Raw genomic sequence first — 24427 nt, 5'->3', positions numbered from 1 at the left:
TCTTCAATAATACTTGATTATAGTACATTTAAAAGAACATTCACTTCCTTGCATACCCAGCTCTGCAAAGCAAATGAACACATTACCCATGTCTTTTTTAGCTGTCTTGACAAAGAAAAAGTGATCACTGTCTGCTTGCCTGGACTCAACTCAAACAGGAGTTGTATCCCCTTTAATAGAGGACTGATGCCAAAATCCCATAATCTGTCAGATACTAATCCAGGATTATAAATGCACCCTCTTCCAGGATTACCTGAAGGGATGTGTTGGAAGTGCCCTGTGTTATGAATGGGTAAGTATTAATGAAGAAACAAAGTTTACACCCAAAATGCTTTTTTCAAATACATTATGCAATTATAACATTGGGAGAATAGATCAAAAAGGTGAGAGTATTACATCCCCTTACCCTGGAAGTGACCCTGGCTCCAGTCTCTTAATGCATGCAAAACAGTTTCAAGTCTTGTGTGATATAAGGGTTAAAGTTGGTACATATCAATAAAATGGATACAGTCTTAAGAAGAAAAAAAGATATATAAATATTAAATTATAACCATCTGACATACCATGACTTTGATGCACTTATAGTTACTTGTCAACAACCAGAGCCCTCAGTGAGTTACCTCCCTTTGGATGGATAACGTAACTGCCACAATGTTGTTAAATTTGGTGGTAAAATGCCATCTGAAGAAACTACAATTTGACATCTGCATCAAACTCAGTTCATACAGCATCTTGACAAAGCTTTCATTTACAAATGGCTTCAGTGTAAAATGTGCGGAAGTTTTTTACGTATGAGGAAAATGACAGGAATTATTTATTTGTAGAGAAGGAGCAGTCTGGCCTGAAAATATTAGAAGGCAGCATGTGGCAAATGTCACATGTACCAAGAGTGACACAATTATGTGCATATGAGTCACCTTATTGAGTTTATACCTTGTTTATTTTATTAAAAGAATGGGATTTCATTCTGTGATGATTCCAGTCAATGCTTATGTATCAAAGATGATGTGCTAAAGTTTCGATGACACAAGGGTGAAAATGACCTTTTGGCACAGACAGAGTGAGGAGTGTGATCAACAACTAATTTTTTATGACATCACTGGTTACATAAAGCTGTCATAATAAATAGCTGCACCTCCAAATCCAGAGTCAGTTCAACTATGAGGTGGCTGAAAGTCTCCATCAAAAATACATAATGTGTGGGAGGATGGTATCCTTGATGGGCATACATTCACTCAACAAATCTGAACCTCAATAAAAAAATTACTATTACAATTCCAACTGTTATGAATTGACTGAGTGTTCTGCAACCTCTCTGGATATAAATGGTACTGCGATACTTATCTGGAATTGTTTGTATATTGGTAAATTCTGGTTCCAGTTCATTTTTTGTGAAGCTTTATATACACCAATGTGTTGTACCATAATAATAAGTCCCCAACCACCCACCTCTGATTTCTGATCAAACTTTGCAACCAAATGATTAAAATTACCCATCAGAAGTGAAAACAATGTCACTGCACAGTCCTTCCTGCACTGCAATACATAGCTCCCTTGCCAAAGAAAGCATATGGCAGACTTTGCAAGCCAATCTACATTCAGAAATTATTGCATTTTGCTTTGACAATATGTTCCACCAGCTGTTATTATAGGTCAGGGTCATATGAAGAGCAGGGGATCTGACAAAAAGTGGACACGATTTTCCCTCTGAAAGATCGAAATGTGTAGAAAGCAAGAGCAAATGCTAAAAAAATGCATACTATATGCTAATGTAATGTTGAGAAAAAAAAGAAGAAATAGCTTAGTTATAAACAACAACCAAGAATAAAATTAATAAAATAACCATATCAAGTTCCTTATATCACTGGCATGACCCAATCTGACACTGCCCTGTAATACTAAGTAACAGTCAACGACTTGACTAGCGAAAATGGGGCTAATTATTCTGGCCCAGTGAAGTTAGCTAATGAAAGAAAACTATGAGCTACCTAATATCAAATCCTTTGCTGATGAAATCAGCTGATGTGATGACAGAAAGGAAGAAATTTGGAATTATAAGGATACAATGGTCATGGGCATGAATTTATCACTCTGTAAATTGTTACCTAATCACTCACAAAGTTAACTTAATGTCCTATTTACTTTGTGAGTGATTACCTGGTTTGTAAAACAGACACACTGATAAATACCCAACCATGATAATTTAATCCCGTAATACCTTCCTATTCTACAGTGTTTGAAACTTGCCAAAAAATAACACAAACCCACAGGGCCAATAACCTAGCAACGTTACTAGTCAGGTCCATAACCAGTTTTCCCGTATTTCATCATACAGGAAGACAAAATATAGTCAGTGACTCTGGAAAATGCAATTAGACATAAATATCAGTGTGTAGTATAAAGAGTTAGATAATTAAAAATGGAAAATAAAGAAAAACACAAGATAGTTACACCATATAATGAAATGTATTAAATTTGTTGCATTTTGCTTGACATGGCCACTTCTTACTGGCCAGGACAATGATGCTAACCGTCCAACTGATTTAGATCTTGTGTAGGGGCTGGATAATAGAATCTGTTGCTGCCAACGATGACCAGTCTGATTCACAGACAGAATAAGAATAAGGATTCTCATCCATGACAGCATCAGATCCAGACCCTGCCTCCAAAGATTAATTCTGGCAATCCAGAGTACAGCTGCCCAAAGAAAAGTTGTTTGCAGAATGATGGGTTTCACCAGTGAATTGCTGAAACTAGATCAAATGCATCCACATTAACAGACAGCAGCTGAACAGTTAACAGCATTGTCTTGGTCACAACATGCATCCTGTCTATATATTCCATGCATATTATGTAGCCTTGCTAGTTTTAAAACGTTACTTTGCTTTGAAAGGTTGTGTTTTTTTAAATAATTGTTCTGATTTTCTTGGCCATCTTTAGTTTTTAGCCTTTGATGGTTTGAGGCATCCAAGTATCTTTACATGTTTATATATATACAAAAGTTTTTTAAGTGGAATAACAAGCATTTACTGAAGGCAGATTAGTGAGTTATTTATCTTCTCTTACTCAAATTTGTAAGTAGTCCTTGCAAATAATTTCCGTTATATATTTGCTTATTTTTTTCTTCTTATATCTTTTAAAATCATAAAATTTATAATTTGTAGATTAAATTTACTCAATGTACATAAAAATCTGACTAGTTAGACAGACTGGCTACTTATTTTTTACCCCAGTCCTCTGTGAAATTAGCTGGCATTGGACTGTTAGAAATTTCACATGCTGTTAGTATACCACTATTTGGATAGATTATAAAGCTGTAATTACAGGGGTGGGGAATTCCCAAAAATATACATTGAAGAAAAATTCCTCACCTTAATAATGATCATGGTGTGGGCACTGTAAGTCAACAAAAGAAACACTTCATCTCCTTGTGAAAAGATTGTTTTTGTAATGAAATATTTTCCACTATATCCATGAAAACCCATGAGTTAAAATGAAGTGATCATCTCCATGAATGTTATATTTTCTATAAAAAAAATGCAAAATACTTTAAAAGTGCCTGTTAATATAAGAACTGTCTTCATTTCAACAATCCTGTAAAACAATTCCAGAAAGTGCCTGTTAATGTAAGAACTGTCTTCAATTCAACAATCCTGTACAAAAACTCCAGAAAGAGCCTGTTAACATAAGAACTGTCTTCAATTCAACAATCCTTTACAGAAACTCCAGAAAGTGACTGTTAATGTAAGAACTGTCTTCATTTCAACAATCCTGTAAAACAATTCCAGAAAGTGCCTGTTAATGTAAGAACTGTCTTCATTTCAACAATCCTGAGAAACAATTCCAGAAAGTGCCTGTTAATGTAAGAACTGTCTTCAATTCAACAATCCTGTACAAAAAACTCCAGAAAGAGCCTGTTAACATAAGAACTGTCTTCAATTCAACAATCCTTTAAAGAAACTCCAGAAAGTGACTGTTAATGCAAGAACTGTCTTCAATTCAACAATTCTGTACAAAAACTCCAGAAAGAGCCTGTTAACATAAGAACTGTCTTCAATTCAACAGTCCTTTACAGAAACTCCAGAAAGTGACTGTTAATGTAAAACAATTCCAGAAAGTGAGTGTTAATGTAAGAACTGTCTTCAATTCAACAATCCTGTACAATCCTGTACAAAAAACTCCAGAAAGAGCCTGTTAACATAAGAACTGTCTTCAGTCCTTTACAGAAACTCCAGAAAGTGAGTGTTAATGTAAGAATTGTCTTCATTTCAACAATCCTGTAAAACAATTCCAGAAAGTGAGTGTTAATGTAAGAACTGTCTTCAATTCAACAATCCTGTAAAACAATTACAGAAAGTGAATGTTAATGTAAGAACTGTCTTCAATTCAACAATCCTGTACAATCCTGTACAAAAAACTCCAGAAAGAGCCTGTTAACATAAGAACTGTCTTCAATTCAACAGTCCTTTACAGAAACTCCAGAAAGTGACTGTTAATGTAAGAATTGTCTTCATTTCAACAATCCTGTAAAACAATTCCAGAAAGTGCCTGTTAATGTAAGAACTGTCTTCAATTCAACAATCCTGTAAAACGATTCCAGAAAGTGCCTGTTAATGTAAGAACTGTCTTCAATTCAACAATCCTGTACAAAAACTCCAGAAAGAGCCTGTTAACGAAAGAACTGTCTTCAATTCAACAGTCCTTTACAGAAACTCCAGAAAGTGACTGTTAATGTAAGAACTGTCTTCAATTCAACAATCCTGTAAAACAATTCCAGAAAGTGACTGTTAATGTAAGAACTGTCTTCAATTCAACAATCCTGTAAAACAATTCCAGAAAGTGCCTGTTAATGTAAGAACTGTCTTCATTTCAACAATCCTGTAAAACAATTCCAGAAAGAGTGTTAGTGTAAAAACCGTCTTCAATTCAACAATCCTGTACAAAAACTCCAGAATAGCCATACACTGGCACCTCAGAGAAAAGCATTCTTCATTTGGGAAAATCTTAATGCATAAATCTCTCTCTAATAAAAACCACCAGCATCAAGAATATTCTGAACTAAATAAAACTCCATTAAATAAAGCCCAACAAGGTCCAATGGATCTATTGGAATACTTATTCAATTTTATCATGGTTGTTGTATGCCATTTTAACTGTACTTGTAATCCAGTTGGATATTGCTTGAATCATGTAAGAAAAATAAACAGTTTGGGATCCTTTGCATCCGAGTTTATGAAAGATTTAGTTTTCTTCAAATATGGAATTTCTGCCCTCTTGCTTTCTGTGAAGTCTGGAATAAATATGTTTAGTAATATGATGATACAGTCTGCCTTGTTTAGAGAGATCTTGTCACACAAAACAAGTCCCTTCTTCAGAAACTTGCATTTCTTTTGCCTAATTTCAAGAACTGAAGATTAATACACCTGAAAGATGCAACCAAAAGACTGTCTGCAAAGTAACACATATCTGAGGTGAATGGTACAGTAGCTCAAATGGAGGTTGTTTCGGCATCTGCAAGGCAAGTAGTAAATCCCCTTTAGGTACCAAATGATGATCAGACCCTCTGGAATTAAAAATGCCTTCCAGAAATTTAATTAGGTATGAATGTTGACTAGCATGAGTATTGTCAACAGGATGTAAGATATAAAGTCATTGAATGATACCCTACTTTGTTCAGAACCTGATACTTTCTTCATTATATAAATGATCCTATCATAATATGCAGGAAGAAGAGAATTAGTTTGGTCTGTTGTTTTGTGGCACAGCAACACAAATAGGTTATTTAATGTGAAGGCAATTGGATGTACATGCAAAAGGCCACACCATGTTAGCCAATTTGGTTTGAGTGTGTGTGTGTGTGTGTGTGTTTGATTTAGATTTTTAACATTTGATTTAGATTTTTAACATAGCTTTAACAATTTTTCAGTCATTTCGCTATGACGTCTGCAGAGTGGCAGTTTATAGTGATGTCTAGCACTGGGGCATCATACTGCAGACATGTAGCATGATGTCCCACCCAGTCACACTATCCTGACACCAGGCTGACCAGTGCAAACACTAACCTCTTAATGCTGACCACCAAATTAGGCAGCTGTTAGTACCATTTTTGTAAGTCTTTGGTATGACTAGGCCAACGAAGCAGTCCCAGTGTGGTTTGATTCAATGGTCCTCCCTCAATTACCTATTACACAGTGGACCTGTTCTATATCCCCCGTCCTCTGGAAGGAGTTACATCCCCTTCATCAGAGGCAACCCAGACTCAAGTCTTGCAAGATATATTAAGCAACTTTATTGTGAAGAAAACATAATCTAGACATCATCTGGAACACAGAAATGGGGGTCATGCAATAGTAGAAAATGTTTTTTCCTACCAATCCAGTGGAAGTAGAGGGACATGGTATTACAAAAGCTGCTGTGGGAACTGGGAGATTGCCTGTCATGCTGTCATCGTTGGTCCTGTCAGTTTGAAGTGAGCTGTTAGGATATGAGATGCGTGAGGTAGGGGAATAGTTTTGCTAAAACACTATGCTTATGGGAACTTCACTAACCTTGTGTACCAAAATTATTAAGAAACTCATCTGATCTAATTTTAGTTTCCAACATGCTGAGGTGATGAAGGAAAACAGTGCCTGAGTGGAAAGTTTTCTACCTCTTGAAGCAGACATAATCAAAATTTCTGCTTCTGATTGGTTCCATGTGCTTCTGGTACCACTTCTGATTGGTTCCCTGTACTTCTGGTACCACTTCTGATTGGTTCCATGTACTTCTGGTACTGCATCTGATTGGTTCCATGTACTTCTGGTACCACTTCCGATTGGTTCCACGTGCTTCTGATACTGCTTCCGAGCTATGATGCCTTGCAGATGCCTTTTGAATAAAGGATCCCATGTAGAAATTAGTTTTAAGATGTGACTGGCTGCCTATGAGCATGAACCTGTTCAAGGCAACGAAAGCAGAACCTTCATGAGAAAGCAGAATCACCTTGACAGAACTGCAGATAGTTCAAGTGGCTTATAGCTTCTTATTCTGCCTGCTGTAACTATGGCACTATGGCAACAAAAAGCAGGTCTTTTATGACAGGTGAGTAACTGAGGTTATGAAAAGGGTTTCAAATTGTGTTTTGTTCAGCCACATCAAAACCCAAGGTCACCTCAATTCAAACATAGGGGCAAAATATTTGGTCTTGAGGCAACCAAGATCAGAAGGTTAGAGGTCATTATTCTGGCATATTCCTTCCTTCCATGATGTGAAAGTATGTATGAAATTGTGGAATGGTAGCCCTTGATGATGATGTGTGTTTTCTCTCTTAGGACAGCCAAATGAGGAAGTTATTTGTGGTACAGAGGTTTATGAGGAGTGATATGGTTTTGTGTGTGTGTGATTTGGATTTTTAACTTCCAAAATTTTTCATTGACAGTTTATAGTGATATCTAGGACTTGGGCATCATGCCACATGCATGTGGTATGATGTCCCACCCAGTCACATTATCTTGACACCAGGCCGACCAGTCCTAACACTAACCTCTTAATGCTGAGTGCCAAGCAAGGCAACTGTTAATACCATTTTTCTAAGTCTTTGATATGAAGCAGCTGGGGATTGAACTGGGATAAACTCTCCACTTTCCTTCATATATTTTAATAGTAATGCACCTTTCTGACTGAATGGTTCTGTCCTCCACTTCTGCAGAAAGCCTGCTATGAGCCAATCATAAACATTTAGCCTCTCCTGGGTCAGATGGCAAGACCTGCATTCAGGGTTGTTAAGAAGACTCTGTAAGGGCAGATTTTGTTGGGAATCCCTACAGCTTGATTCAGAAGGTCGATGGTCCAAGATCTTTCTCTCTCACTTCATAAGAATGAATATGACTGACTGGCACTCAGGTCTGATGATGTGACTGACCTCAAAGTGGATTTGTCAACAAAGACACCAACTGAGAAATCCCAAGCCAGAAGGCTGGGGTCTGAAGCCTTGATTATAGCTTACCTCCTATGTAAATGTCAATTCCATGGAACTCATATGGAATGGATAAAGGGAGTACTGTCCTGCTCACTTCTAAGAGGGAGGGCAGGAGGTTGATGCCCAGCTTTTCATGCTGTTGTGTGCAGACTATGGCTTCCAGCTGTTACTCATGCAGCTGTATATCGCAGTAAGCCAAGGAAGGTTCTCAAATTTGCTCAGATGCGACTTCATAAAGCAAAAAACTTGAACATTGGTGCAAATGAAAAAGTTGACCACCAGAAGGATAATCTGCAGGGGCCTTGTGATCAAGTAGCCCTGCATCAGTGGTTCCTAACCTGTGGGCCAAGGACCAACTGTGGTCTATGAGGATGGGGTCCATGACTGACTGACTAAATAATGACTGCACATATACTGTTTTTCAAATGTATGTATTTTTTGTTGCTGTGATGAATAAATTTCAATTCATTTACAACAGTTACTGAGTTCATAATAGTTTTTCATCATTATGTATTTTCTAAATTAATGGAACCTAAAAGTACAACAATTAACACGTGGGAGTCTGCAAAATTATTGAAGTTAAAACTTCATAAAACTTGAATCATACTCAGAAAGGCTGGGAACCACTACCCTAGATGAAGGGATATGTTGTCATTAAGAAGAGACCCAACAAGTGAAGAAATTCCTCTGTTAAAATTCAAGCAAGTAAATATAAATTCTCTGAGCAACTGACAAACACCACTGAAATGATTCCAGAAATGTTCCTGAGAAAGGCAGACATTGCAAAAGATGGTTAAGAGCACCAGGCCCAAATAATTGAAATTCAAGGAAGGGATGAACAGACTTTGTCGAATAACAATTCAAGGCAACACTGCTGTGAAATGAGCCATTTCTTGACTTGGTATAACAATAACTGTGTATTTGGTAGAATGTTGATTTTGTACTTTGATGTAACAGATGTGAAAAAGATTTAAAAGTGAGTCGCAACTCTGTCCACAATTTTGATACAGGCAAAGTAATATCCAGACAGAAAGGAAGTGCCCTCTACTTGAAGACAGCATCCTTGTATGCAGACCTTATGAAATTGCAAGACAATGTGTGAATGGTAATGTGATGGTACACATCTCGATGGTGTCCACTGAAGGCGACATCCATCTAAAGCTGACAGAGTTAGAGCCAAGAGTAGATAAAGCACTCTGTAAGACAAGGTCTAGAGTAAAATCCAAGAGTAGATAAAGCACTCTGTAAGACAAGGTCTAGAGTAAAATCCAAGTGAGCTTACAATGTGAATAGTGGCAATGAACCTTTACTTAAGTGCTGATTACTGCTATAGAACAAGTCTCTTGATATGTCTGTAGCAAATGGAGCCCTCGACAAAGGGGGAGGCACACTAAACACAGAATGATGCCCCTCCAAAACAAACTGTAACACCTACAGGTTGGCAGGGCACTGTCCCTTCCATTCCATGTGAAGTGTTGAATTCTCGGACTCATTGGGATGTTAGAAAAGGTAAAGCATTATATCATTTCTAATGTGGATTGATGGGGATGTGACTGTTGTTTATCTGCTTTATAAATTTTTTTAATCTGACAGTTTGCTCAGTCTTACCTTTGACAGTTTCCAAGATGGTTTGAATGGGTTCCATAGAAAGACATGCCTGCTTGTTTCCAAGATGGTTTGAGTGGGTCCCATAAAAAGACATGTTTGGTTGTGTTGGTTTCAACAGCACTTCCCACACATTACTGGTTGTATCATGTGGATACTAGTTGTATCGTGCCGATACTGGTTGTATCATGTGGATACTGGCTGTATCATGTGGATAGCCAAGTGTCTTTCATGAGTACAGTCAAACCCACTTATCTCGACCTCGGTTATCTCGACAACCCGCTTATGTCGAGCGTTTTGGTCCGGTCCCGAAAAAATTCTTCTTTGTTATGCTATTTTTTACCCGCTTATCTCGACCTCTGTTAAGTTGATAACCCGGTTATGTCGGGCATAAGTTTCGGTCCGAAGTAACGTGGACCCGCTTAATTCGACGAAATGCAACTTTTTAACGTCAATCTCACAGAAATTGTACAAGAAATAGTCAGCAAAAGCGATCGATTTGTAGAAAATATGAAGTAATATCAGTCTGCTTTTGTTTACTCCGGTGCTGATCTGTAACGAACGATTCAAAAGCACTTACGTTTTCATACATATGCTCAGCACCGTCGACACTTGCCACAAACAATTTCATTTTTTTAATGCATTCAGCCATTTCACTGTAGCTTGGGATAGTGATAGGCTGATCATCATCATCATCATCATCATCTTGCTTGCATGATTGTATCTGCTTCGTTGTCACCGATTGGATTATTTCCTCATCAGTAAGTTCACCATAGGCATTGGCATCATCATCCACGTGAACATAATTAGAAAATTCATCCCGAGCAATGCCTATGGAGTCCGCAATCTCATCAGCCATCGCTTCAAGACCTATTTCTGATTGAGGCTCTTTAATTTCTTGTGCAATTAAACACTGCTGGTGAAATTCTTCATCAGAAATTTCCGGAAAAATACAATGGAACCAGCAGTTTTGAATGGTTTTCGGCGATACACTGTTCCAAGCTGCACGGGCATACATGATGGCGTCTAGCAGAGTTGGTTTATAGGATCGCTTTTCCTCATTTGCACTCACAGTCAATGTACATGTACATGTACATGTATTTTCAAAAACATTTATTGATCTTTATCTGCGAGATACTGTCATATATTAACCTGGATATAATACAATCTTGGTTATTTTGCACCTAACACCGCATTATGCGTGAATGGCGGGTGCCTGAAAGCAATCGGTGGATGTTTCTCTCTCACTCTCTCGTTTGTGATTTTCTTTGATCCATTTTTCAATCTGATAACATATTCAAACCTCTGAGTACAACCAAACATGATTTGTTTTTCAATATTCACATCAATTATAAAAATGCGTCGTGTGTTATCTGACATAAGTGATGCACACTACAGTAATGGATGCATACGCTACATGTGATATATGGAGTTCATAGATATATTTTTTCTTTAATAAATTACTTATGATGATAAAAAAGGAATAAATGATAACAACACCAGGTTAGTTCATTTCATTTTATTATCAATTAAGCGTTTTGTTTATTTTATTGTAACATGCAGTGGGAGGGGATTCCAGTAAACACCAGCAAGAGACAGGAGTAATGCTCAAGGACATTTTTAAAATTACCGGTTTTTATGAACCCGGATATCTCGGGACCCGGTTATGTCGACGATTTTTTTACACCCCCGACGTAATCGAGATAACCGGGTTTGACTGTATAAACCAAGACAACCATTACAAACCCACGACCCTTGGATTATGAGTCAGACAATATCACAACTGAGCCACTGTGATTCCTAGAAAGACATACATTGGGAATTTGTTCTATTCTATGCATGATACCATAACCTCCAAGTCATGGAGAGAGTCCAAAAATGTAATGTGATCCTTGGAAAAGCACTGGTCAAATATAAAATGTTGTATCGAACTGGAGACACAATGACCCTGTCAAAGTGGAAATATCCCTTGGTATATGCTATGGTATGAAGTGGTAATAATGGTGACTTCTATTTTGTGTATTATATAAGAAGAAGATATGCAACTGCAATCAGAACATACTCAACATTTTCTGTCAAGTTGTGAAAGAAACCACGAATGTAATTCATAGCCATTGAGAACTATATTTGGAATTTGTTTTTTCGTATGGCACATTATTATAGCAGAATGAGAATTGTCTGCCTTGTCTGATGCAGCATATGGCGTGCTCTGCTAGAGGTGAATCACCAAAACCATTAAATTTATGTGCATTCCAAAATCTACATCTGAGGTTATTCCTTGACTTGATAAAAATGGTCAAGTGATGTTCCAACTGGTATAAGGGTACTGCATTTTGTCATCTACAGTCTTTTGAACTGATTTACTGCAAACAAGTCATCTAGATGACATGCACAACAAGTGTTCTGAAGCCTCAGAAAGGCTGCCATCACTCCAACAATTTTTGGTACCCTCGATGCTGAGGCTGGGCAGAAGCAAAGACACAGATATTGATAACATTTTTCTAATGCAACATCAAAGATATTTTTGATGTGTTTGGGAAAACCGGAACACGCAAATAGGTATCTCTGTGATCTTTTATGACAGCACGATTCATTGTCTATGTTTAAAACTTTTGTTTTCCTATCCATTTTGAAGTGAATCTTTCCAAGAAACCCAATAATGGGGTTCAAATTTATTACTGAACATGTTCTCAGTTTCTAAGGAACTAGAAAAAATGTACTGCAGAACATTTCTTCCAAGGCTCTGGTCGCTTGTACAGGTTCTACTACACCATTTTGGAGCAAATCTGTGAAATTGGATCTAATTCTTCTGCATGTGCTTGATATATTGCCAAGAAAGGAGTAATCTGGTTTAACTTCAATTTGTAACCTGCATCAATGACCGAGACTCACCTGGCCTCTATCAACCTCTTTGACAAAACTTGAGGTGTCCTCTACCTGGTTTTTCTAAGCACTGAATGGGTTCTCTTACAAAGTCATTTACTAGAACATTTCCCTCATCATGTACCTCCCACTGATTTCTTTAAAAAGACCTTGCTCTTAATAAAGTCACTGTTCCTGCTCTTGTGTATTCTGAAGTAATTTGACAGGATGATCTGTCTGAACTGGAGGAAGCCATCTTGCAGTCTCAAAATGATCTGTCTAGAGTATCTTTGTTTTAAGAATCTTTTGAAAGTAATTTCCTTTTCCCGTTCAAGAAAGAGATACAACATATTTTCTTTTTCTGTTTTGATGCTTTTCCATTGTAAGGGCACAAATAGAAAAAATTTGAGAATTTTTTTTAAACAATTGATGATGGCCAGAAAATATTGACAGGTCATTGATTATGCATATAAACATGCATACCAAATTTTATTTTTCTACCCGGGCAATGGACTATACCATGAGTTCACATGGCCTTACGGCCAGATCAGCTGAAAATATAAATATGCCTATCAAATGTTATTTGTCAGCCTCAAATATCTTTTGTTTAATCATGCAGGCAAAGATTTCAACAAAAGTCCAAGGAGTTAAAAAATGTGCTAAAAAAATGAAAAATGTTAATAACTGCCTGAGAATCAAAAACCAGAAAGTAGCCAACTAAATTTCATTTATCTTCTCATGTTGCTTTTGGTTCATTATGCAAACAAGGTATTTGACAAAACAGTCCAAGTCTTAAAGTTACAAAAATCTGAGGAAGAAAATAAAGAAATTGCGATAAAGATCTGAAAATCTAATCCGGCCATCTATACATGTATACTTACCAAATGTCTACCTCAAGTGGTTTTTGCTTAATCATGAAAGAAAGCAAGGATCTTTGTAAAAAAAAAATACAAGCCCAACAACTTCAGAAGTGAGTAAAAGAAATGAAATATTGCTGCAATGGTTTGAAAATCTGATCAACTTATGACCATGATATACTGTATGTACTCACTTATAAGACAAGCACAACTGCACAGACCTAGATCTGCTGTCTCATAATTTGCTGGCAGATGTGGAACTGTGCAGCTTGTTAGGAATAATCAGTAGAAGAAACAACACAGACCCTGATCTGTATGTGCATTATGATTTGGCAGATCAGAATGTATGTTGTTTACAGTTGGATTTAGAGGCAGGTATATCGGTAGTGTGTAAAATTTCTTAACACGGGGAAAAAAATAGTTTTTGTGCTGTTGCACTAAAATGGATCCAGGATGTAGGTATATGGATGTACAGCAGGTCATCAGTAAAACAATACACCCACTCTCTTCTGCTATTGCAGTGAGGGGAAAGAAAAAGAGCATGCAGATTTTACAGTGAATATCATTACCATACAGGTAAGTAAATCAGAAGCAGAGAGCTCACCTTGCTCATTGTTTTCCTGTGTAGTGCTGTCCCCTGGAAAGTGTTTTTTCAATGGCTGCCAGCACATGTAATACTGGTCATCCACTTTGGTCTCATTGGCCCACTTTGTCACTGTCATACTGAAGGATGACTCAAACATAAACGCCTGAAATAACAAAAGCATATGTAATACCTGTCATCCACTTTGGTCTCATTACCCCACTTTGTCACTGTCATACTGAATGACACAAACATAAGGGCCTGAAATAACAAAAGCATATGTAATACTGGTCATATACTTTGGTCTCATTGCCCCACTTTGTCGCTGTCATACTGAAGCATGACTCGAACATAAGGGCCTGAAATAACAAAAGCATAAGTAATATTGATCATATACTTTGGTCTCATTGCCCTACTTTGTCAATGTTATAATGAAGGATGACTCAAAAATAAAGGCCAGAAATAACAAAAGCAACTTTAATACTGATCATCGACTTTGAGCTCACTGTCACACTTTGTCACTGTCATACTGAAGGATGACTCAAACCTAAAAGCATGAAATACCAAAAGCACACTTTGTCTTTTTCTGAATCATATTATTTGTTTCAATTCATGCTTCTCTCAAATGATCTACCTCAGAATATAATCAAATATTGTATTTAGAGCTTAAAATAAACCTCCCATGTCAAATCAAGCCTTAAAGTCTATTGATTACTTTTAGTGTTCAATTTGTTTAAATAATGGGGTAAGTATACATGTCCCAATATTGACAGATAATGACAGATAATGTTAGTTATGGGCATTTAAATTTTTCTTAGGCACAAGTACATGTGCTAGCTTTGTGCTGATGCATTTAGTCTGGTTCAATGGCTATCAGGTCATTGCCATCTATTTTAGTCTATGATGAAAGAATTAAAATATCATGTAATGGGACTATTTGTAACAAGACATGTTTTCTAAAATTTAATTTTATGCATCGTAAAATAATTCAGCATCTCGGATGCATTCAATAAAATGTTTGCTTTTTTGACTGAAGCAGACAACAATGATTGTAACTTAAGTTTCAGACTTTTTAAATTCATAATCTGCCTTTTAAACTTAATGAGTAATAAACACAAGTTACTTACAGAAAATGTATATCTGATGACTAATGGTAATTATACACCTTTTAAAACTTGGAATAATTTAAGTGCATGTAATTATGACTCCAATGCTGGCTGTCAAATTACCTCCCCTAGCAACTCTCCAGAGCATCCCCAAGCTTTTTGAAAACGGATTTTGTACACATCAAGATGTATCGACATACCAAGTAAAATGAATCTGTTACCAAGTGTACTCAAGAAACTGACCATAACAAATCTGAACATTTAGGGTGTGGATGGAGAGATGTACCGACAGATGGCTCACACACACACACACACACACACACACACACACACATGCACACCTCCTTGTGAATAAAATGTGATCTCTTTTTAAATATCATATATATTTGCATATAAACCAAGTCCATTTGCAAATGTCATAGACCCCTGACCTGCTGTCACGTAGTGTGCTGGCAGATCACATTCCATGTGTTTTTCTTCTACCGCTTCATCCTAACAAATTGCATAGTCTAAGATCTGCTGGCACATTATGCAGTGGCAGATCTGGGTTTATGCAGTTTCCAGTTGGATCTGACTTATATGTGAGTATACATGGTACCTCCCTTAACTGTTAAAGTATACACAGTACCTCCCTTAACTGTTAAAGTATACACAGTACCTCCCTTAACTGTTAAAGTATACATAGTACCTTCCTTATCTGTTAAAGTACACACAGTATCTCCCATAACTGTTAAAGTACACACAATACCTCCCTTAACTGTTAAAAAAAAGACAGTACCTCCCTTAACTGTAAAAGTACACACAATACCTCCCTTAAGTGTTAAAGTATAGACAGTACCTCCCTTAACTGTTAAAGTATACATAATACCTCCCTTAACTGTTAAAGTATACACAGTACCTCCCTTAAACGTTTAAAGTATGCACAATACCTCCATAACTGTTAAAGTATACACAATATCTCCCTTAACTGTTAAGTATACACAGTACTCCCTTAACTGTTAAGGTATACACAGTACCTCCCTGAACTGTTCAAGTATACACAGCACCTCCCTTAACTGTTAAAGTATACCCAGGACCTCCCTTAATTGTTAAAGTATACACAGTACCTCCCTTAACTGTTAACGAATACACAGTACCTTCCTTAACTGTTAAAGCATACACAATACCTCCATAACTATCATGTTTTTGCTTGAATGGCCACAAACTAAAAGCAAATTTTTCTGAGCGAACCAATGAACATTCAGAATTTGGTACATGTTTTCATTACGGAACCACCCTATAATAAACAATGTCTCATTAACAGAAGTGGCTAGGTTAACCCATATCTGCTTATTTGATTCCAAGTACACTGTAGTACTGATTTAAACTGAGAAATTTATTCAGTCCTGTCAACAGGTTTTGAAAACACGATTAAATTCCTGCCATATTGTATTGTTTAGGTAAAAGTAGTAACGTATCCTGACCTGATACTGTTCATAATGGCATGTGACTGATTCTACATATACATCTAAGGTGCATGGTTGAGTGTATTTGGCAAGTATACCGGAAGGCCTTCAGTGAAAACAACCTAACACTAACATTGCCAGTCAAATCTTTCAATATGTTTCAGCAAATGCTACCAAGCCTGTAACCAAGCCCAATACCAGCACAGTTTTGATTAAATTCATACATATTACCCATCATTAACCTTTATACATCATACATTTATATTTTTAGCTACCTGTGGAACTCAATTGTTTTAAATTATCTTCCTTAGTTTAGCATGGCAACTCATTATGGTCTGTGACATAAGACTATTATAAAATTACAGTAATGATACAACTCACAATTTGTAAAATTGCTAATAGAACAAAATAGTTGTTTGTGCTTTGGAACATGTCTCAAATAAATCTTTATTGTTCTAACAGGGTGTGTGTGTATATATATATATATATATATATATATATATATATATATATATATATATCATCAAAACCAAACTAGACTAAGGATGTTTGTACTACAAACTGACTGGGAACAAAGCAAACTAAAGGACAATGCTTGTAAATACTAGGCAGAATTAATATTTAATTATCTAATGCACATAATATCATACAGGGTATATATATATATATATATATATATATATATATATATATATATATATATATATATATATATATATATATATATATATATATATATGTGTTTACACACACACACACCATGGTCCCATCTGCTACTTTCTGAGGCTTCAGATCAGCATTAGAAGCCTTTTCAAAACAGTCTGCATCAGGTCCATGTGGGGTCATCATACTGTGAAGAGTGGCACCACCTGGACGGAAACCTTCTTCCTGCAAGATAAGATAAAAATCAGTTTTAATATTCAAATATTCAAAAGAAGAAATTAATAAATAAAAATAAACACTCACTCTGACAAAACAACTCCATTCCTATAAAAAATGACTTAATAATCTACTTTTTTAAATGTAAATTAAATCTGAAATGAGAACAATTCTAACCATTTGGAAGAAAAATAAATATGGAAAACTGAATAAATATTACTTTGTACCTTAGATAAATCTTAATCAAATATGCAGTGTCCAAGGTATTGCCTGAAGTTACAAAACTTTAAACAGGAAAGTAATAAACAAAACAAATAAAAAGAATAAAAGCAAGAGTCCCCTGAGGGGACTAACACTCTACTATCCAAAAAGACTTTCCAGGAATTCAAGATAAGTATCATCTCTAACATTCATGTGCAATAAGATTTTCAAATCGGCTATTGTTGTAGCCATATTTGGTGTGAGAATGACACCATCTTCATTTAGAATAAACTAGATGCCATTAAAATATTTTGTGGTGAAGACCTTGAAATATCACTTGTTATCAAAAGCAGTAGTTAATGCCTGGAAATTTGATTAAAAATTATGAAATTCTAACGTCTCATAAAAGTCTAATAAATAAAAAACAAAAAGCAAACCAATTCTCAGTACATGGTAAATATCAATATATGATGAAATATAGACCAATGAAAATGTCATTAATGCTTACTGGTGACAATACTGTGAGAAATAAATTACCAATTAAACAAGTATCATCAAGTGAAATTTGTATTCCATTTTATCTTTATAATTTGGTTTCAGTGCAATCATCAATGATACATTGTGCCCTGTAATATTCAAATGTGAAAGGTGTGAATCAAATGTCACCATGAAACCAGCAAGCATTTCCATGAGAACATAATTATGTACTGACTATGTTTTGATCTGCAACTTAAAGAAATGATGGTTGTATTGTTACAATCAATTAAAGGTTGACCTGTATTGTATTACCATGTTAATTTGTCTTTTTGTATGAATTCAAGTAAAGAGGGTAGAATAAAAAAAAGTATAAGAAAAAGGCATGTAAATCCTACATGTGTCAGAGCTAGCGGTCATGGTAGTGTGTGAAGTCAACTCATTACAACTGACTAATTGAACACTGAGAACAGTGTAAGTAAATGTAACATCGTTAAAGTATCTAACAAATCAGTCATTTATCATGCTGTTTTGCAAATGTAATCAATACCAAGGGAGCCAAACAAAACGCGCAAAAGGTGCATGAAAAGCTACGTTTCAAAATTAGGGTTCATTATCGAGAAGCAAGTTCTAAAGTTAATAGTGAAAATAAAATTCCTGAATTGGCACTCTGAGTTTGCTAGAGGAAGAGCAGAAATTTTGCTATAACTTGTAAAGAAATAACAGCATCACTATTTTACTAATATACCAAGTTTTAAAAATTGAGTTTTGACACTGCTGTTTAATTATATAAATGGCATTCTTTTTTAATAACAAAATATTGTTTTTATTCTGAATATACATTTGCTAAACACCCACAAGCAGCTGACAATGCTTTATATACCAAAAAAAGTAATAATCTATAATCCACAATGTTTACAGGCAACTATCCAACAAGTACAAGCTACTAAGGCAACAATAACTTTCTACATATATTCTATACAAAAATGAGACATATTATTACCTTAAAATTATATTTCATAAAATAAAATCACTTTGTCTCTTGTGGAAAATACTGCATAATAAGGGAAATCAACACATGTTTAAAGCAAGTCAACACAAGAAAGTAAATTAAATGCAGTGACACACAAATAATAAACACTGGGTGATATCATCAGACTGATTACATATGTATAGACTGAAATGGTTAAGCAAAAAAGGCAAAGGCAAATTATCAAGCATGCCAACCACTAGCTTAGATACTTCCTTTTTTCGAAAGTAATCAAAACCAGCTGACTATACCAGGACCTCCATCAGGCTTCACATTTGGTGACAAAAGCGAAAAAATTCTGAAAGTGGTGCTATAGTTTACTGATTGGCAAAAGTTGCTGGCGACAAATTTTAACAAAGTAAATTTTTAAAATTTTCATTGATATAAGCGACATGGGCAACTTAATTAATACCTATTCTTACTAGGCCTATCTGCAGCAGTCAGTGGATCATGTCGGTAGATGATGAATAAAACATAATTATCGAACATGACTGCAGCTAAATGCAAGCTGTCAATTGATTTTGAGAACCAATTAAATGTGACTAGTAGGAAATAATGAATGGCTGGGGATACACTCTGTAGTTAAACAGGTCAGCAAAATGATTCAGTGTCATTTACAAGTGTTGTTAATTTATGTTTATTGCAAACTGTGAGTGTGAGATGCACATGGGAATGCTTAGTGTTTTAGAGATTATTTACTTAGATAACATGATTTTGTGGTCTGAACTTAACTGAGTCACACAGGATGCTGCAACAAGGATGCCAGTCATTGACTGTAAAGGGCCTGAACTGCTTAAATCAATGAAAAATTAAAAATTAACTTTACAAATCAAGCACAAAGAATATGGCTAATCTAGCTCTGGAAAACAAAGATTTATATGCAGCTGTATTCGAGGGAGCTACTAGGTTAATTGTTTCTACTGCAGACTGTGAGAGGGGGTTTAGTTGTCATAATCTGATCAAAACAAACTTACGAAATTCAGTAGACAGATCTACTCTGCAAATTTAATGAGAATTTCTATTGATGGGTCCAGTGTTGAGAATTTTTATTTCAGGAAGGCATTTAAGAAATGGTATTGAAAAAATATGAAGCAGATATTGATGAAATGTAAGTCACATTGTTGATAAAGACTAGGCAGTATTTTGTATTATCAGTTTTAAAGAAACATTCTTATTCATTCTTACTTTTCATACTATACACTGAACTTCATGTGTATATAATGGTATTATTATATTTATTAATAATTATTGTTGTGCTTTGAAATGTAATAAAAACATGTAAAACATATTTTATTGTCACGTTAGTATAGATTAAAAATTAGGCCAAAATTAATATTATGCATATATTTAATTTCCTGCATCATGGCATAAAATGGCTCCTTTGGGTGAAAAGTGGCTCCAAATTTTTAAATTTGGCAAATTTCATGGCACAAAGAAAAATATTTCCAAGGGAAGCCCTGGTATACCAACCAACAATTCTAAGAAAAACATACAAACTGAGTGGATGTTAATGTTGAATCACATAAGAAATTTGTAATTAATGCCTGGATAAAAAGGTAATAAAAAAATGCAGCTCTGGTTTCATGTTTAATGACACAACAACACAAATAGGTTACTCAGTGCCAAGGAAATTGGAGTAAAATAGCCCGGCAAAGGACACATCAATGTATAGCCTAATCCAATGGTAGGAGATCTGACATTCATATTTGGACCATATCATATTTATCTCTACTTCCAACTGTACTGGTCATAAACGGCTATGTATAGTATGGAAATTTGTATGTGGTCACTGGTCATAAAGGGCTCTGTATAGCATGGAAATTTGTATGTGGTCACTGGTCATAAAGGGCTCTGTATAGCATGGAAATTTGTATGTGGTCACTGGTCATAAAGGTCTCTGTATAGCATGGAAATTTGTATGTGGTCACTGGTCATAAAGGCCTCTGTATAGCATGGAAATTTGTATGTGGTCACTGGTCATAAAGGTCTCTGTATAGCATGGAAATTTGTAATGTGGTCACTGGTCATAAAGGCCTCTGTATAGCATGGAAATTTGTATGTGGTCAAAGGTCATAAAGGCCTCTTTATAGCATGGAAATTTGTATCAGGTCACTGGTCATAAAGGCCTTAGTATAGCATGGAAATTTCTCTGTGGTCACTGGTCATAAAGGCCTCTGTATAGCATGGAAATTTCTATGTGGTCACTGGTCATAAAGGCCTCTGTATAGCATGGAAATTTGCATGTGGTCACTGGTCATAAAGGCCTATGTATAGCATGGAAATTTGTATGTGGTCACTGGTCATAAAGGTCTCTGTATAGCATGGAAATTTCTCTGTGGTCACCGGTCATAAAGGCCTCTGTATAGCATGGAAATTTCTATGTGGTCACTGGTCATAAAGGTCTATGTATAGCATGGAAATTTCTATGTGGTCACTGGTCATAAAGGCCTATGTATAGCATGGAAATTTCTATGTGGTCACTGGTCATAAAGGCCTCTGTATAGCATGGAAATTTCTATGTGGTCACTGGTCATAAAGGCCTATGTATAGCATGGAAATTTCTATGTGGTCACTGGTCATAAAGGCCTATGTATAGCATGGAAATTTCTATGTGGTCACTGGTCATAAAGGCCTATGTACAGCATGGAAATTTCTATGTGGTCACTGGTCATAAAGGCCTATGTATAGCATGGAAATTTCTATGTGGTCACTGGTCATAAAGGCCTATGTATAGCATGGAAATTTCTATGTGGTCACTGGTCATAAAGGCCTATGTATAGCATGGAAATTTGTATGTGGTCACTGGTCATAAAGGCCTATGTATAGCATGGAAATTTGTATGTGGTCACTGGTCATAAAGGCCTATGTACAGCATGGAAATTTGTATGTGGTCACTGGTCATAAAGGCCTATGTATAGCATGGAAATTTGTATGTGGTCACTGGTCATAAAGGCCTATGTACAACATGGAAATTTGTATGTGGTCACTGGTCATAAAGGCCTATGTACAGCATGGAAATTTGTATGTGGTCACTGGTCATAAAGGCCTATGTACAGCATGGAAATTTGTATGTGGTCATGAGCTAAACATGATTACTTAACCTTCATAAGCATAAAATATTGGTCACAGTGAACTTCTTTGGTTTTATAGGTGTACTAACAGAGATGCATCAAATTCTCAAGTTTCATAATTTCTAACATAACAAACAGCATAAAATAATGACCTTTCATTACAAAATTTCAACACAGTCATTGAAGCGTGAAATACAAATCAGAGACCTCTTTCTGCAATAATGATACAGTACTTAACAAGATTCACCCCCTCTCCGATCCATAATAATGATACAATACTTGAGATTCATCCCCTCACTAATCTGTATAATTCTAGATAGGATAATATACACTCAACAAGCAAGATAACTGCAGTCCTGAGCTAATGCAAAATCATAACCCAAGCCAGTAAAATGTGAAATGTAGGTCACAGTGACCTTTTTTGTTGAGGTGTAGTAATAATAGAGATGTATACAATCATCTAATTTAACGAACCCTGAATTGACTCTTAAAACGAAAGTTAGTGGTGCCTGACATACTTCTGTAAATCGGGTGTAGTACTCGTCATCCCCTACATGAGTTTCTTGACATAACAGTATGTATACAATATGCTAACAAGAGTCCCTCCAACGGACTGACACTCTACTGGCTAACAAGAATTTTCTGGGACTCTGAATAAGACCATTTCTTTAACTGCTGGATGTTGAAACCATGTCAGATATTTTTCAAATATAATAATATTTTCAAATTAGCTGTTGCTGTGGAATACTGGACATCAGATTTGCACCATTTTTATTTAGGACCTAATAGACATCATTAAAAGTCATTTGGTAAAAACTCCATGTCAATATGACCGTTTATGCTTGGATACAATTTTCAAGATGGCCATCATTGTCACCATAATGGTTGTATGATGGCACCATTTCATTTAGCACCATATATGTATCATAAAAAGTCTTTTGGTGAAAGTCCCATGCTGATATGGCTGTCCATTTGAGAATAATAGAGACATTTTCAAGATGGACACCATGGTGGCCATAATGAGGGTCAGTTAGTATTATTTTCATTTAGGAACAACCAGACAATTTGAGAACTGTTAGTCACAATGACTTTTCTTTAAAAAGGTGTAGTGATAACATGATTTTCCACATGAACACCTTGGTGGCAATATTGATGTCAGATTGTAGCCATTTTTTAATAGAACTAACATGACATGATAACAAATCTTCTGGTGAGAACCTCATGCTGATATGACTTTCTGTTGTGGAGTAGTAGCTATAAGAGGATTTTCAAGATGGCTGCAATGGTAACCATACTGGATATCAAACTGGAACCATTTTAACTCAGAACTAACTATACATCATAAGAAATCTTTTGGGGAAGCATAATGATGATATGACTAGTATAAGTAGTGATAACAAGACTCTTGAGATTGCCTTTGTGGCAGCCATATTGGAAGTCAGAACGGCAGCATTTTCATTTAGGACCAGACAGACATCACAAAACACCTTTCAGTGAAAATCACCATGTTGTTGCAACCATCGAGGAGTAGTGATAACAAGATTTTCAAGATAACCACTGTGGCAGCCGTACTGAAGTCTAAGTAGCAAATTTTGTTTATTTACAACCAAACAAACATCACAAGTCTTTTAGTAAAACCCCATGATGATATGACCATAAAATTCAGAAGGACTGATAGAAAGATTTTCAAAATGACCAGTGTGGTGGGTGTATTGGATGTGTGAGCATCACCATCTTCACCTATAACCAAGCAGACATTATAAGAAGTGTTGTGGTGAAAACCCCATGTCAATATGATGTCTCATTCAGGAGGAATAGCAATAACAAGTGTTTAAAGATGGTTGTTGTTTTGTTGTTGTAGTAGGGTTTAACACCATTTTTCAGCACATGATAGGCTATACATGGCGGCCAGTATTAATGGTGGAAGAAGAACCCGGGGAAACCCCAGAAAGAACCACAGACCCACGAGAAGCTACTGGGAAATCAAGTAAAGTAAAATGTTAATGACTACTGGGATCCAGAATCTCAATACAGGGTCTTTAAAAAAATTACCTTTGCTTCATAGGAACCAACGATGAGCCCCATGAATTCACTCATGCAGTTCCCTGAAAAAGAAATTTACCATTATTTCTGATGATTAACGTCTCTTTCTAGTCATACTTGATACAAATCACCTAACAAAATCAGAATAAAGAAAGTAAATTTACCATAAAGTTTTAAACTCAAAACTTAGAAATGACCTATTGCTTTGTACTTTCTAAGTACATTTTCCTGCAAGCAAGCTGTCTGCAAGGGAAGTTTAACTGACTGGCAATTGAGACTTCAAGGGTCACTCATATAACACATAGAATCACTAG

At 35.9% G+C, this 24427-nt stretch overlaps 1 protein-coding gene across 2 annotated transcripts in view; it reads right to left on the bottom strand.

The window, feature by feature from the left end:
• The window catches only part of LOC149786553 (homogentisate 1,2-dioxygenase-like), a 77564-nt gene that overhangs the window by 7654 nt on the left and 45483 nt on the right, over positions 1-24427 (bottom strand). Inside the window, exons 12-15 of one of the 2 annotated variants that reach the window (XM_089977058.1) lie at positions 24123-24175; positions 17175-17303; positions 13886-14030; positions 3372-3396 (exon numbers count right to left, since the gene is read on the bottom strand). In XM_089977058.1, the coding sequence (XP_089833184.1) occupies positions 3383-3396; positions 13886-14030; positions 17175-17303; positions 24123-24175 (341 nt within the window). In that variant the 3' untranslated portion in view covers positions 3372-3382. The remainder of the gene's footprint in view (positions 1-3371; positions 3397-13885; positions 14031-17174; positions 17304-24122; positions 24176-24427) is intronic. The other variant, XM_089977057.1, reaches the window with a different exon arrangement.

Source organism: Sinohyriopsis cumingii, chromosome 12 (assembly GCF_028554795.1).
Source record: "Sinohyriopsis cumingii isolate HCF-2022 chromosome 12, ASM2855479v2, whole genome shotgun sequence".
Lineage (NCBI taxonomy): Eukaryota > Metazoa > Mollusca > Bivalvia > Unionida > Unionidae > Sinohyriopsis > Sinohyriopsis cumingii.
The sequence above is the reverse complement of the archived record's forward strand: the minus strand, read 5'-3'. Positions and strand labels throughout refer to the sequence as shown.